Source organism: Zalophus californianus, chromosome 11 (assembly GCF_009762305.2).
Source record: "Zalophus californianus isolate mZalCal1 chromosome 11, mZalCal1.pri.v2, whole genome shotgun sequence".
NCBI lineage: Eukaryota > Metazoa > Chordata > Mammalia > Carnivora > Otariidae > Zalophus > Zalophus californianus.
In genome coordinates, this window is record NC_045605.1 from 100714390 (window position 1) to 100729752 (window position 15363).

A 15363-nucleotide genomic window follows, 5' to 3' on the forward strand; every position below is an offset into this window, starting at 1 on the left:
TATCACCTGGACCATTTCTCCAATATCACAGAAGGGCAATATCCCTTATATAACCTTTTAGGTTGCTGTGGCATTCAATACTCCTTTCTATATCTGAGAACTCTCACAGATAGGAGGAAGACAGAATCTGACTCCCACTCTGGGACCACTGAAGATGGTCCTAGGGCTCTGTAAGGTAGAAGTGGATGTAGCGTGTCAGGGGATGTAACATATCCGTGCTGAATGTGGTATATTGATGGGTGTACAATAGGGATGTTGCCAAACAGGTGGTTGTTCCTGACTCTGGCTTGAACTTCAGGGAATGATGGGAAGGCATAGGAACAGTTGGAGATGAGATGTGGTTGGATGCTATAAGGATGGTAGAGGCTAGTGTCGGTGGCATTGTCCTGCAGCTGAGCAGTGCTGAATGCTCAGGGGCAGCAATGCTGGCCATAGCAATGGGGAACGCTCAAAGGTGATGTTCCCCAATGGGGCAACCTGCACAGACCATTCTTGTGGCAGGCGTTCAGCTGTGTTTGGCCATTCTTGGTTCCTGTCCCAGCTGGGATCTCTAGGCTCCTCTTCTATTTTATGAGCTCCCAGATACTTTTCTAACAAATTCCTTTTCTGCTTAAGTTAAGAACCCTAATTTGTACAGCAGCCTTGACATCTTTATTCCTTAGGCTGTAGACCAGGGGGTTCAGCATAGGGATCACAATGGTGTAGAACACAGAGAGGGTCTTGTTATAGACTGAAGCATTTTCTGGGTTGGGTTGGACATATACAAAGAACACAGACCCATAGAAGAGGGAGAGGGCAGTGAGGTGGGAGGTGCAAGTGGAGAAAGCTTTGCGCTGGACCTCCAGGGACCTCATACTACAGATAGTGATCAGGATGTAGGTGTAAGAGACCAAGATGGCTGACACCGTGGGGACAGTAACCAAGGCAGAAAAGAAGAGCAGGCTGATGTTGGCTACAGTGGTGTCTGAGCAGGCCAGTTGGAGCACAGGGGGGATGTCACAGAAGAAGTGATCAATGATGTTGGGACCACAGTAGGGCAAGATGAAGGCATTCCCTGTCTGCACAGCTGAAATGGACACCCCCACAGCATAGGTGCCCACCACCAGCTGGATGCACAAGCGCTTGGACATGATGGTGTGGTAGAGGAGAGGGTAGCAGATGGCCACAAATCGGTCATAGGCCATGATGGCCGAGAGCAGGCACTCACCTGTGCCACGGAGGACCATGAAGGCCATCTGGACCACACAGCCTGCAAACGAGATGGACTGGTCCGCAGTGAGGAAGCTGGTCAGCAGCCTGGGGGTGAACACCGAGGAATTGCAGATGTCTAGGAAGGAGAGCACGCTCAGGAGGAAGTACATGGGGGTGTGGAGGGCGGAGCTGGTACGGATCGGGTCTACCATGCCCAGGTTGCCCACCAGTGTCACAGCGTAGATCAACAGGAAGACGCCAAAGAGGAGATGTTTTTGGTTGGCCTGGTCTGTGAGGCCCAGCAGGATGAATCTCGTCACCGTGGTGTGATTCTGTCCCAATGTCATTCCGCTGGTGTGTTACACACAGGACAACGGCCAAGGGGAAGAGAAACAGGAATGTTAACATTCTCATCAAAGAGGTAGGCTTTAACATCTCCTACCACCGAAGAGCCCATGTATCTCTGAGCGGCAGACTTGTCCCCAAACCCCCATCAATCCCATCCTGTCACACTCATGCTGAGGTTCTGAGGGTTTTCTGTCCCCCTTAGGATGACGTGTACTTTCTTCTGCTTCCACGTCACGTGTATTCTGTGCCACCTCCCCGCTATCCTGCTCTCAGTTTGCAGTTCTGAACGATTTACTTCTACAAACACACTGCGCTATTGCAAATGTCTATGCCTTTTCAAACTCTATATTTTCTTGTTGGAATGTCCTTCGGTCTCTCCAAACCCAGTTTAGAGGTTCATCTCCTCTCTCCCTCCCCTGAATTTCACAGATACTCCTTCAGTCGAATTCATGGCACTATATTTTAACGTTAAAAAAAAAATGCCCATCCATCCTTCCTGTTGGACTTTCTCAGTCCTGGTAGGAAGAAAGTTACTTCCTATCTCAGGAATTTGTGTTCCGGTATCTATCACAGTGCCAGTGTCAATGAATAAATATAAATTAATGATCAATTCGGTAAGAAAATCTTCCTCATTTCAAAGCCCTCAGCAAATCCTATTGGCGCTACCTTCAAAATGTGTACCAACTTCCCACCCCTTCTTTGCAAGACACCCTCATACCTTGCTTGATTAATTGCAAATTGCTTTTAGCTGGTGTCCTGCTTCCCTATTAGGAGGAGCAGCTGGGGCGAGCCTGTCACTGCACACAAGAGAAAGGCAGGATGCTCACAATGGCTCTGCAAAGTTGGCCACTACTCTGTCACTTCCTTTCACCTCTCTGGCCTCTTGTCTGCTCTTTTCCCTCTCGCTTATCCTGCTGCAGCTACTCGTGTCTCCTCGCCCCTCTTAGGACACGCAGGCGGGATTCAGGACCTCTGTGCTACTGTCCTTGCCCCTCGTCCCTCGGAGCACTCTTGCTCCTGCTCGCCACAGGGCTCCTTCCCGCATTTCCTTTAATAAAGTTCAGGCTCCAATGTCACCTGCATGTCAAGCCCTCTCTAAGCATCTTATTTACAATGAAACCCTCTCCTCCCCCGGCACTCGCCATCCCTCTTCTCTGATTCTTTTTTGTCCTCATAGGACTTTTTCTCTTCTAATATGCGACACACACATAACATACTGCTTTTGCCTACGAGCTCTGTCTTGATGTTAGGATGCTAGAACCGCGGAGCCGGGCATTTGTGTCAATTTCGTTCATTGCTGTATCTTCAGTGACTGGCGCATAGTAGGCTCTCAGTAAACACCTGTGGCATGGGGGGAGGGAAGCTGTAAAGAAGATACAGAGTCTCTTCAGGCAAATCAGGCTGCAAAGAGGATGGTTACTACCCAGATGGGTGGGTTCAGAATGCCCTTTGCCCAAGTCAAGTGGCAAAAATTGGAGAACGATTATGATAAGAAGTAGGTAAAAGTGGAACTGGGGAACCATGCCCCGTGAAAGCTGGTGCCTCTGAAAGCTGGGGCCTGTGGTGCCTCATTGTCCAGTTGCACCCACGCTCTGCTCTTCCAGCCCCGGAGTTTTGGCCCAAATCCCTGAATTCATAGCCCTCATCTTGACTCTCTGACATCCATACATTTTTAATTTGAGTTGCTGTGGAGGCTTTAGGGTGATTCTTTTCAGATGAGTGTATGCTTTGCATCCTATATTGATAATTTTGGTAGGATCTCTTTATAAGATGATAAATTTTTGTAACAATTATACCATTTAATATGAACTTGAATACATATTTGAATATATACATATTGGGTATACTATTTGAGGGGTTGAAACAATTAAGAGTATCTGCTTAATTTGACTCAAAATAAGGAGGATGATTGGCTAAATTGAATTAGCTGAATTTATGTTTGATTTGACTCTGCTAAAATGCAGAAGAACATTTGGCCTATTAAATACATAGGTTTTGATTTAGTAAGTTTCTGGAGTTGTTTAAATGCTCATGAAGGCATTTGAAGGGCTTGGGAAATCAGGTACATTAAATTTGTGATTGTAGTTTAAAAGGTTGATGAGCATTTAATTAATCATGTTTATATATAGTGTTTAAATGTTTAGGAGAATTTGCTTCTGTGGATTTTGTGTGTGTGTGACTTTGAATTGTTTAAGAGAATTCGACTGTAAACAGTGCTTAAATTATTTGGGGGAATTAATCTGTTAGATTTTGAGGCTAAGGGAACATTAACCAAAGATCAAGTGTGATTGTTTTAAATTCTAACAAACATTACTAGATCTAAAATTCAATTGATTATGTCTGAAAGTTGCATTTAATGGCCTAAGAAAAACTGAGTTCGAAATTTACAACCTAAAATATTACGATCAACTGACAAATGGCTTTAGAGAATCCTTTCCATGCACAAGAGATCTGGACATCAACAAAAAAAAAAAGTCCCTGGCGTAACACGACACATTGTGGGAGCTCAAACACTGGTGGATTTGAATGTATTGAGGGGAGAATCACGAAGGAGCCGCAGGACTGGACATCTTTAGTCGTGGAGGAGATGGGTTGGGAACACAAGGAGGTTCAGGGAATTCTGCCGGGAGCCCCCTGATCTGCCTGTGGTCCCAGTTATGCTACACTTGTGATATGCCACTGGGCAAGGATTGGAGAAAGCTGAGTCCTGTGCACCGATCTGCTTGGTGCAGAGGACAACTCTTATCTGGGCTTTTGGGATTCCCGGGAGGACTGAGATGGTCGAAACAGATGTGCTTTGGAGAGAATGGGGAGCTTATAATGATCCCAAGTGGCTGTAGAGTGAAGAAGACATGTTACAATGGAGGAAACATATTTGTTGAACTCCTGCTCTGGGCTCTTCTCTAGGTCAGGGGCTCCCCTCACCCCAACCTCACTTGAGAACTGAGTAACCGGCTTGAGGTCCCAAAAGGATGAACTGATATCTGAACTTGAATGACCATCTGGACAGTGTTTGGCAGAATCCTCTATTCACTAAGGAGGGTTAATAGCTGGGGAAGGACACAAGCTGGAGAAATTACTTCATGAGAATCAAGAGATAAAATAGGGCAACCAGAGCAGAACAGTAAAACCCAATCATTCAGCCAGCCAGAGTCAGCACGAGGTCCTCACAGGAAGGCTTTTTAGGTGAAGTTATTGTCAAGTTCCCAGCCACCTGATGGTAGAAAGGTGACCCAGATGTGCAGAATGTCTTCCATCTGCAGAACAGTGAGATCTGCAGTTCTTGTCCTCAGTGGCAGGTCTCTGGAATCCCACCCGGGAAATTGGGACCCCCCCCCCAGAGCCTCTCTAGACTCTGAATACACACCCTTTGGAGTTTCCACGTTGGGGGAACACTGACACATGGGTAACACAAGGCGATGCGACTCTGTTCCAGTAACCAACTGTTCCAAGTTGGATCCCTGTTCCAAGAACCAACTCTGCTGGGGACTCTCCAAGAGGGTTCTTGACAGTGTTCGTTGAGTGAATCAATTTCATTGAATTTTCAGGTGGATGGAGGTATAGAAAGAACAGGGGGATTCTCTTTCAATTTTAATTGTTGTTTTTTCGAGTGGGAAATATATGCCAGTGGTACAAAATTCAAAAGGGACTACTACATTGAAAAATCCTCAACCTGCCTGTTCCCTGCTGATTCCGCAGCCACTCAGCAATCTGCCTCAGAAGCTACCAGTTTCTTGTGTATCTTTCCATGGTTAGTCACTGCTTATATAAGCAATATGTGAACCTATATTTTCTCCTCTCTTTTTAAGATACAAATGGTAGCAAACTATACACATTGTTCTGTACCTTGTTTCTATTTTTTTATTTAACAACTTATTTTGGGGCTTCTTCCAGGACAGTAATTAAGGGCTGCCCATCTTTCCCCACCAAACGCTGCACAGTGTTGCATTTTATAACATTTCAGCAGTTTCCCGCTGAGGGACTTTGAAATTGTTGCCACTCTTTTACGATGAGCAACGAAACAGCACCTATCTTAAAGCCGTTTAGGGTTAAAGCAATTTGCAATCTAGAGCGTGGAGACCCTCAGTAAAAGATATTTGCAGGCACCCCTGACAAGGCTTTCATGCTGGACGGTTCACAGTTTTGGGGGCAGGGGAGAGAGAAGAAACCTGGCAGGTTCGCAGAGGGGCTCTGCTTAGCTTTCTCTTGCTTCTTTCTCTTTTTCCCTCCCAATCAGATGGGACAGAGGCTCACAAGCTGCTGTTACCGATCTTTAGCACCTGGTCACCAAAGTGAGACTTGTACACCTGCAGCTTCGACATCACTGGGTGCCCCTTAGAAATGCAGAATCTGGTTCTGCAGACCCACTACTGAATTGGATTTGCATTTTAACTAGACCCACAGCTGACTTTCTATTCTGGTTCGAGTTTGAGACAGGCTGAGGGGCAGCCCGAGTGGACTGAGTTCCTGTGCCAGTCGATGCCTGGGGAGAAGGACAGAGAGGAGAAGGCTCCTGGTCCCCAGTTGTGAAATTCCCTCACAGGGACCTCTGGGTCAAGGCTGACCCCGAAAAGGACCGCACATCTGGTGTGAATGTCTGGAAGTGACTGGGGGGTGGGGGCTGAAGGGGGGTTGTCGGGAAGGCAGGGGACTTGCCGAAGGAGAGAGCCCCCGAGAAGTAGACACTCTGGTTCCAGCCCGGATGCGAGAATGTCAGACAGCACCCCGGCCACGGGGCGGCCTTCTCCCTTGCCCAGGAGGAAAACTCACTATCCTCTGTGTAGGGTATTGAAGTTGCTTTTTTAAAAAAGATGTTTTTATGTAAGTGAATGGAAGAGACGTCCCGAACTTAATAACCAAGCCTAGGGACAACCTCACAGATGGGATCTCAGGAGACAACTTATTGGTCCAGGGGCCCAGAGCCCAGCAGTACATGCAGACTTTGAAAGTCTGGCATTGAAAGAACCCAGCCCCGTGGAGCAATGGCGAGCGTAAAGGGCCTGGAACAGCTCAGGGACAGGGAGATTCTCCACCCCTCCTCCTCCACCCACCCCCAACCATTGCAAACTATCACCGAAGAGCTGAACCTTTCATTGCCTTTTAGGAGGGTTTCTTCCCACGGCTGCTGCCTCCTGGGGCCGGTGGCTTGTTTGGGGGAAGCACCATTGCCTTGAAGGGAAGCAGCAAAGAGCACGGGGATTTCCTACTGGCCTGATCTGGATTTGAGTCCCATTGTCGGCCATGACTAGTGTTGTGACCTTGGGCAAGTTATTGAACCTCACTCAGTTTTGTCTGCTCTCAGGGCTGCCGTGAAGATTACAGGACATGATACATTGGAAAGCACTTGTCCGCGTGTCTGGCAGAGAGAAAAAAAAAAATCAGTGCTTGTTATGATTCTAAATGGGGACTTGAAGGGACAGGGAGGGAAGGGAAGCAAAGGAGAGGAGATGGGGACTGCCAGCGAGCACGCCGACCTGTGGAGAAGCAGGGACCGTCTCCCTGGTCAAGCCCAGCTCCTGGAGCCCCCTGGAGTGACCTTCCCCCTCTGTGACGTTGGCTTCCTTGGACAAGCTCTAGAGGCAAGTGCTCCCAGTTGGTGTGGGCAGACTTTTGGATCTCTCCTCCCTAGGAAGGCATCTGGCTGAGCTCTTATCTGGCCTTTCCACCTGGACCTGTGAGAATTACCTCAGTTTAGATGGTCCCAGGGGCTGAGCAGGAAGCCAACGACTGGCGGTCCAGGATGCCCAGGGAGTGATGCCTAGAGATGCAGTTCCTGTTGGTATGTGAGTTCTGGGACCCCCTGGGGCTCCGGGTACAGGGCTGACCCTACCCATTTACCAAGCCTCTCCCCTGAGGGCCTCTCCTCAGGTTCAATGAGCGTGAGGCTCCAGAGGGGAAGAACTGCACAGAAACCCACTCAACACAATATCACCTTCCTAGGAGCTTGAGGCAATTAATTTTCCCCCTCATTAACAGCAGAGAGGTTGTTAGTGATCTTCTTCCTCTTTCTCATAAGACCTGGGACCCAATAAGGCTCACTAATTTTTTTTTCTGATGACACAGAAAATCACCAGTGATAATAAGGATAGCAACTAACATGCGTGTAGTTTAGCAATAGCTTGCATGTATGTTCTTTTATCTTCAAATTGCTAAATGCACTGAAGAAGATAAAAGAAGATAGAGCGCTTTCCCCCACTGGGTGCTCTCCACCTGCATTCCTCTTCATGTGCTCATCCACCCTGGCCCAGGACCACATTTCACAACTTCGAGGGACCTTGTTCACACTGCGTTCTTGGTGACTGTCACCTCCAGAGCACTCCAACCACACCGACTGCTGGTCCCAACTTAGACCTGTCATTATCACGGCTTTGGGTGCCTCCATCTGGGGCCAGCCTTTCCTTCTCACAGCTGCTGCTCTGGAATCCGTCCCCGACACCTGAGCTGTCCCACCTCCCTTTCCCTGTGAATGGCTGTAGCTTGAGTTCCAGTTTCTTTCTATTGGATTGCAGGGATGCTTCATGCCTCTTGTGGCTCTGAGATGTGATAGGGCTTGGCTTTATCTTGAGGATCAGGTTGAACATCCTTCTGACAGAGGGACCTGTATGAATGTTTGTTTATTTAAGAATACTTCTATCATAGGGACGCCTGGGGGGCTCAGTCGGTTATGCTTCTGCCTTCGGCTAGTGTCATGGTCCCAGGGTCCTGGGATCGAGTCCCGTGTCGGGCTCCCTGCTCAGCGAGGAGCCTGCTTCTCCCTCTGCCTGCCACTCCCTCTGCTTGTGCTCTCTCTCTCATTAAAAAAAAAAAAAAGAAGAATACTTCTATCATAGAAGATAAGAGAAACTGTCAACTCTATTTCAATTAAAAAATAAAAACCGAAAAAGAAGCCAACCCTGCCAACACCCTTGATTTTAGACTTCTAGTGTCCAGAACCATGAGAATATATATTTCTGTTGCTCAAGCCAAAAAAATAATAAAAAAGAAAAGAAGAGAAACTAAGTATAGAGCCAGGGAGTTTGTGAGAAGTGAAGTGGAGAATGTGTATAATGAATATTTATGGGAACGCATGAAAGGACGGGGAAGCAGCACATAATTGTGAAGCACAGGGGACAGACAGTTCCGTGAAGCGCTCGGCATTCATGAGATCTGAAATCAGCTCGCTGGGCTTCTGCTCGCTTTTGGTTCCACTTGTTCTCTGCCCAGGACGTGCCGAGAAAAGGCATGGTTGCTCCACCTGTCACTGGCCGGGCACGCTCGCTCCTGCATCTTTCCGATGGAACACCTGTGGCTCCGAACACCTTCTGTCCTCTTTGTTTATCTCCCACTCAATGTGCACAGGACCATGTGTCAGTAGGGAGGCTGATGTGACAGAGAAAGAGAACAGGGGAGTGACAGAGAGATGCAGGCACAGGCATGCCCGCGTGTGCGCGCGCGCACACACACTCACACACACACACACACACACACACACACACACACACACACGGGATCCAGGTAGTGTGGCTCTTCTGCCCCTGCCTGAGCATCTCTTTCTGCTTTCCTCTCCCTGTCTCTTGGTATTAACAAACCATTCTTTTTTTAGAAAAGATTATTCATTTATTTGAGAAAGAGAGAGAGGGAGGGAGAATGCAAGCAGGGAGGAGCGGCCGAGGGAGAGGGAGCAGACTCCCCGCTGAGCAAGGAGCCCGATGTGGGGCTCCATCCCAGGATGCCGGGATCATGACCCAAGCCAAAGGCAGACGCTTAACTGACAGAGCCAACCAGGTGCCCCTTAGCAAACTTCTTTTTGAACATCTTAATTTTGTCCTCGAGCCTCTCTGCTCAACACCCTCCCTGGAGCCTGCAGTTGCACCAGGATAATCTCCCATGTGGGCAAGAGCACTTTAACCCCATCTTATGAGCCGTAGCAGGTTTTGTCCCATCAGTGGGCAGCTTGGCACGTGAAGCGCGTGAAGGAAGCTTCAGGGAGGTGGGAGAGAGATCGGAAGGGAATCCTGGGCTCTCGGCACCAAGTGTGTTTCTGGACAGTTTTGTCATGACTGCCCACATGTCTCTTTGTGGGATCTTGGCCCGGATTCTTCTTCAGTGTCTCCATCCACCTCTAGCCCAGCGCTTCAAATCTCAGGTTCTTCTCATTCTGCTGAATTCTCTGCTCCGAATCTGACAAAGCCTGCTTCGTTCTCTGTGTTGGGTTCCCCGAGGCAGGGTCTGAGGCCTGGAAGAGCTGTAAGGATGGACTACGGCAAGGCTGCTACTCCAAGGTGACACTATATGGGACTGCCCCTTTCCTCCTGTGCGTTTGGAGACCCTTCATTTCCTGCCGCACCGGGAAATGGGTCTGATGCAAAACAGTTTTGTTAGGCAGGTAGCTTGTTTGTGTGAGGGAAATCCAGCCTCAAGACTTGTGAAGCTGGGATGGAGTGCTGGGGTAGAGAGATTTGTAGAAGGCTTGGAAAAGGTGGTGGGTTGGGGCGCCTGGGTGGCTCAGTCGCTAAGCGTCTGCCTTTGGCTCAGGTCACGGTCCCAGGGTCCTGGGATCGAGCCCCGCATCGGGCTCCCTGCTCAGCGGGAAGCCTGCTTCTCCCTCTCCCACTCCTCCTGCTTGTGTTCCCTCTCTTTGTCAAATAAATAAATAAAATCCTAAAAAAAGAAAAAGAAGAAAAGGTGGTGGGTGCCTCTGGAGGGACCCACAAGCTCCCTCGGCAGGGTCCCAGTGTGGTATATCCTTTGGATCCTGACTATACTACCCCATTCACGGTTACATTCTACTGCTTTGAATATTGATCTTGTATCTAGTGACGTTGCTCAACTCACAGTGGTTTATCTGCAGATTCCTTTGGGTTTTATATGTACACAATCACAACATGTGCAAATAATGGCTGTTTCATTTCAATGCTTATTACAAGGGCTTGGACCTCCCACACAATATTGAATAGAATTGTGTTAGTGAACAAACTTGTCTCATTCTTGATCTCAGGAAGAGTGCCTTCAGTATATTACCATTAAGCACAACGTTTGCTGTAGTATGCTTTTGGTTTTGGTAGATATGCTTTATCAGACTAAGGAAATGCCTTTTAATTTCTGGCTTGCTAGAATTTAAAATTTAGAATTTAAATGTAGATTTATTTTATTTTTTTTAAGATTTTATTTATTCAACAGAGAGAGACACACAGAGAGAGAGGGAACACAAGCAGGGGGAGTGGCAGAGGGAGAAGCAGGCTTCCCACTGAGCAGGGAGCCCCATGTGGGGCTCCTGAGTCAAAGGCAGACGCTTAAACGACTGAGCCACCCAGGCTCCCCTGGATGTAGATTTTAAAAGCATCACTAAGAAGCATTAAATTTTATCAGGTATATTATTCTGCATTTAGTGAGGTGATCATAGAGTTTTTCTTTCTGTATTCTAAAAACCTGGTCACTTACACTGATTAACATTCAAACATTAAATGAATCTTGTTTGTATTCCTGGGACAAATACTAGAATAAATCCAGGAATACAACTTTGAAATGTATGACCCTTCTTAGATATCACTGGATTTAATTTGCCAACATATTTCTTATGGCGTTTGCATCTATTATCATGAGAGAGGTTGCCTTATAATTTTCTTCTCTGTTCTTATGCCATCATGGATTCAGGTGATGTTAGCTTCATAAAAGACTTGGGAAATGATCCCTTTTGTTTCCTTAAATGTTTGGAAATTTCACTTGTGAAGTCCTCCTGGACCAGGAGTTTTCTTTATGGGAAGATTCAGTTTCTTGATGAAGTATAGAATTATATATATTCTTACTCTTCTTGTGTAAGTTCTGGTAAGTTTGGTAGATATCGGAGATGCTGAAATCAAGTTCGCACGGCTTCATTCCTACATATACGGGTGGAAGGACCCCTAGATGTGGGTGAGGAATCCCAGGTTAGACTAATGGACCCAGCTCAGTGTTCTGATGGTGCTTGGCAGGGAGTTATAATGGGTGGGTTGTAAAAACTCCCCATTTATCGGCGGCGGTATAAGCTTCTACCAGTTTGACCACATCCAGAAAACTAGATATTCTTTTGGATACCATCAGGTTGAAGTTTCTATTAGGATTAGTTCCGCAAGTCCAGCTCCAGTGGAGACTGAGGTGAAAAGCTGCAGGGCATCAAATAGAGGAGATCTGTGACCAGTGCTGAGTCCGACTAGTCTGAAGGTAGAGAGGGCAAAAGAAATCAAGGATGTAGCAAGAATGAAGAATTCAGCTCCTTTGGGGATTTGTGGATAACGAGAGGAGACTGTCTCCCTAATGAGTCTGGGCAGTTTCCAGGGAGGGGCAGAGGAAGTGGGACTGGGACGGGGGTTAAGGATGGGGCTATGACTGATAGTGTCAGAATCCGTGGCACAGTCACAGCGATGAGGAGCTGAGAGAGGGGCTGTACAGAGGAGGTCAGGAGCTGAAGCGTTAAGAGTTTTAGAAGGATCAGTGATGACATTGCTCTCCACCTTGGCTGCATAGTGTCATCACCTAGAGGGTTAAAAAAAAGTCGATGCTTTGGTCCTTTATAGAGCAAATTAGGCAGAATCTCTGTGGGCTAGATTTTAATATAGGCATATATATCTTCAAGCTCCCCAGGTGATTCTCATGTGCAACAGGGATTGAGAACTTCTGAGTTGCAAGGGTATCAGAATCACCAACACAGTGATCTTGGGCCAGGAACTACCCCTTTTCCGTAACAAGGGGAAAGACCCACTGCTGTGGGTCTGTGAATACAGGAGGGCTGGTGGGCTCAATAGCGACAACCTGAGAGGACTTTTTAACATTTTTAAGGTGGGCTGCTGGGGTCGTGGGGGTGTGAAAATTGGGTTGGAGGGGCCAGCGAGGAAAAAAAAAAAAAGGAGGATTCCTTTGCTTAAAACCCACGGTGGGCCCCCATCTGGTTCAGAATGGAAGTCTAGGCTCCTCCCAGGGTCTGCAAGACCTTACTCAGGCTCTTCCTGCCCCCCACCCTGAGTGGTTTCTTGGCTTTCCCTTTTGCCCGTTCTTCTGCTGCCACCCCGTTTCCTTGTCTGCCTTCCATCCCCAGTTTCTGCTCAAATGTCATCTTATTAGAGAGATTTTTAAAAAAATTTTATTATTTATTTATTTGCCAGAGATAGAGGAAGTGGGCACAAGCAGGGGGAGCCGAGCTGCAGGGAGAGGGAGAAGCGGACTCCTCCCTGAGCAAGAAGCCGGGTGTGGAACTCCACGATCCCAGGACCCTGGGATCATAACCTGAGCCAAAGGCAGATGCTTAATGACTAAGCCACCCAGGCATCCCGAGAGACCTTGCTGATCTTATTTAAATACCAATGCCAGGGCACCTGGGTGGTGCAGTTGGTTGAGTTGGTCTGACTCTTGGTTTTGGCTCAGGTCATGGTCTCAGGGTCGTGAGATCGAGCCCTCTGTGGGGCTCTGCACTCAGTGCGGAGTTGACTTGAGATTCTCTCTCCTTCTCCCTCTGTCCCTCCTGTTTGTGTTCTCTCTTTCTCTCTCTAAAATAAATAAATAAATCGATCTTTAAAAATAAATAAATAAATAACAATGCCTAACCCTCTGCCCTCTTGCTTCCTAGCACTTACTACCATCTGCAATGGCATGTGCATACTTCTTTTCTCTGGTCTGCCGTCTCTACAAGAACGTAAGCTCCAGGAGGTCAGGCGCTGCCATCTGTTTTATTCACTGATGTGTTCCCAGGGCCTACAGGGCAGTGGAACAGAATAGATGCTCAATGAATGTGTGAGGAATGAATGAATATATAGAACAAATGAAAAAAAAGCGAGTCGTGAAACTGAATGTCCAACATGATCCTGTGTGTGTGTGCGTGCGTGCGTGTGTGTGTGTGTGTGTGTGTGTGCACCCATAAGCTACATATACTTAGAGGTCTGTAAGGATATGGGCCAGGTGTTCACAATGTTACCACAGGGCCGGGGAATGGGGTGGGACTTTCACTTTATACCTTTGGATGGCTGAACTTTTCCAGCTGTCATGTATGTCCCCCGCCAGCCTCCCGCCCCCCTCCCTTCGCCTCCAACAATGGAAAGGAAAACATGAAGACCACCTGACTTCAGTGAGGGGGAAGGAGGCGGAGGTGGGCAACTTGCAGCAAATATTGGCCAAGTCTGGTCTGAATCCAGATGAATCTCCAAAATGGAGGCTGCCAGATCTGAATAGAAACAAAGATTAGGGGATCAGGCTCCGAGGGAAGATCTGAGCTTGTGCATTTATTTCGTGAATTTCCTGAAGGTTCAAATCTGTAACGAGAAGGTATAAAATATCACATCACCCACTGGCCAAGCTACAGATGAGAGATGCCGATTCTGCAGGAAAAAGCAAAGACCTAGAGATGAGAGAAATAGGAATTTCTGAACTGGATTCCTTTAAGGTCACACACCGTAAATTTGGGTGCATAGCTTTTCTGTGTTCTGATCGAAGGCGAAGTTAACCAGGTGAAGCTATCTGGCTGGGGAAAGAAGTAGTGAAACATGTAGTGAAACAGTTAATGAAAAATACAGGAACTTGGGATTACAGAGGCAGGTTGTTTCAGATAAACAGGTTGTTCAGCTGAGAGAACGGGGCACATTGTACAAACTTTGGAGAAATCGCAAATGGGTATGTGGGTCCATGCTAGTCTCCGTATTCAAGTTTGGTCATTTGTACAGAGGATTAATTTACCTTTGAATGGATTGTTGTCTTCCTTTGGTATTGGTATCTGTTAGCTGACTGAGAGTTAATTTGTTTCTAAAACAGCACAAGGCTTTTTTGGTTTCACCTAGGAGAATGAATGGGTCTATTTTCTTTCAAGGTTGCGCATTTTTCTGCATTTCATCCAGGCAGAGATAAGACCTGGAGGGCCAGCCGAGTACAACAGGCTATTCTTGTTATTTCAGATGTGACTGGGCACCCCAAGTAGCCTCTGTTTTTGACCCCCTACCCACCTTGAAGCAGGAACATTGTTATGTTTCCCAGAAAGCACAGCCAATACAACAAAGAATGAATGAATAATGCCAATTTTACTGAAAGTCTTGGGGAAACAGAAAAGCTCTATTGAATCCTGGGGAGACAGTTTCAGTTATGACAAAACCTATAAAAACTCCCATTAGTCATATATGATTTCCTTCCAAAGGGGAAAGATTTCACATTTCCTTCATCTCTTTTCTCTATTCTTTTTTTTTTTTTTTAAAGATTTTATTTATTTATTTGACAGAGAGAGACACAGGGAGAGAGAGAGAGAGAACACAAGCAGGGGGAATGGGAGAGGGAGAAGCAGGCTTCCCGATGTGGGGCTCGATCCCAGGACCCTGGGATCATGACCTGAGCCAAAGGCAGATGCTTAACGACTGAGCCACCCAGGTGCCCCTTCTCTGTGTTCTTAAGCAGAACAACTGAATCCCTTCCCAAGTCTCCACCCCGTCCTCCCGTCTGTCCCTCAGCCCTGGCACATGGAGGGCCCTAGGGAGCATCCGCCCCCCTGTGGTCCCTGTGGCACCCTCTGCCTGCCCGCACCGGGGGTCCTATGGGCGCAGGCCCCTCTTGGACTGCCTGGGGTTTGTTGGTCTCACCTGACAGCCTTATGGTTCAAAGGAACGGGAGGCAGGGAGGGATTTCCAGTTTGGCCCCTCTCTTCCCTTACTTCTTCCTCTGTGTCGCTGACTGCTCCCAACCCCTCCCCCCCCCAGGAGCAGCATCCTTGGGTGAGTTCCGTATCTTGTCATATCTTTGTTTTTCAGGTGAAGACCCTGGGCCTTGCCTTAGACAAAAAAACAAAAGCAAAAACAAAAAACCATAATAAGCACCTCTCCCCACCCCCAACACTGCTGC

The 15363-nt window shown here is 47.5% G+C and overlaps 1 protein-coding gene across 1 annotated transcript; it reads right to left on the minus strand.

Moving 5' to 3' along the window:
• Positions 1–590: 590 nt before the first annotated feature.
• LOC113913547 (olfactory receptor 1009-like) lies at positions 591–1538 on the minus strand. The gene has a single exon (XM_027577856.1). The coding sequence runs from the start codon at positions 1536–1538 to the stop codon at positions 591–593; it is 948 nt and encodes a 315-aa protein (XP_027433657.1).
• Positions 1539–15363: the final 13825 nt, after the last annotated feature.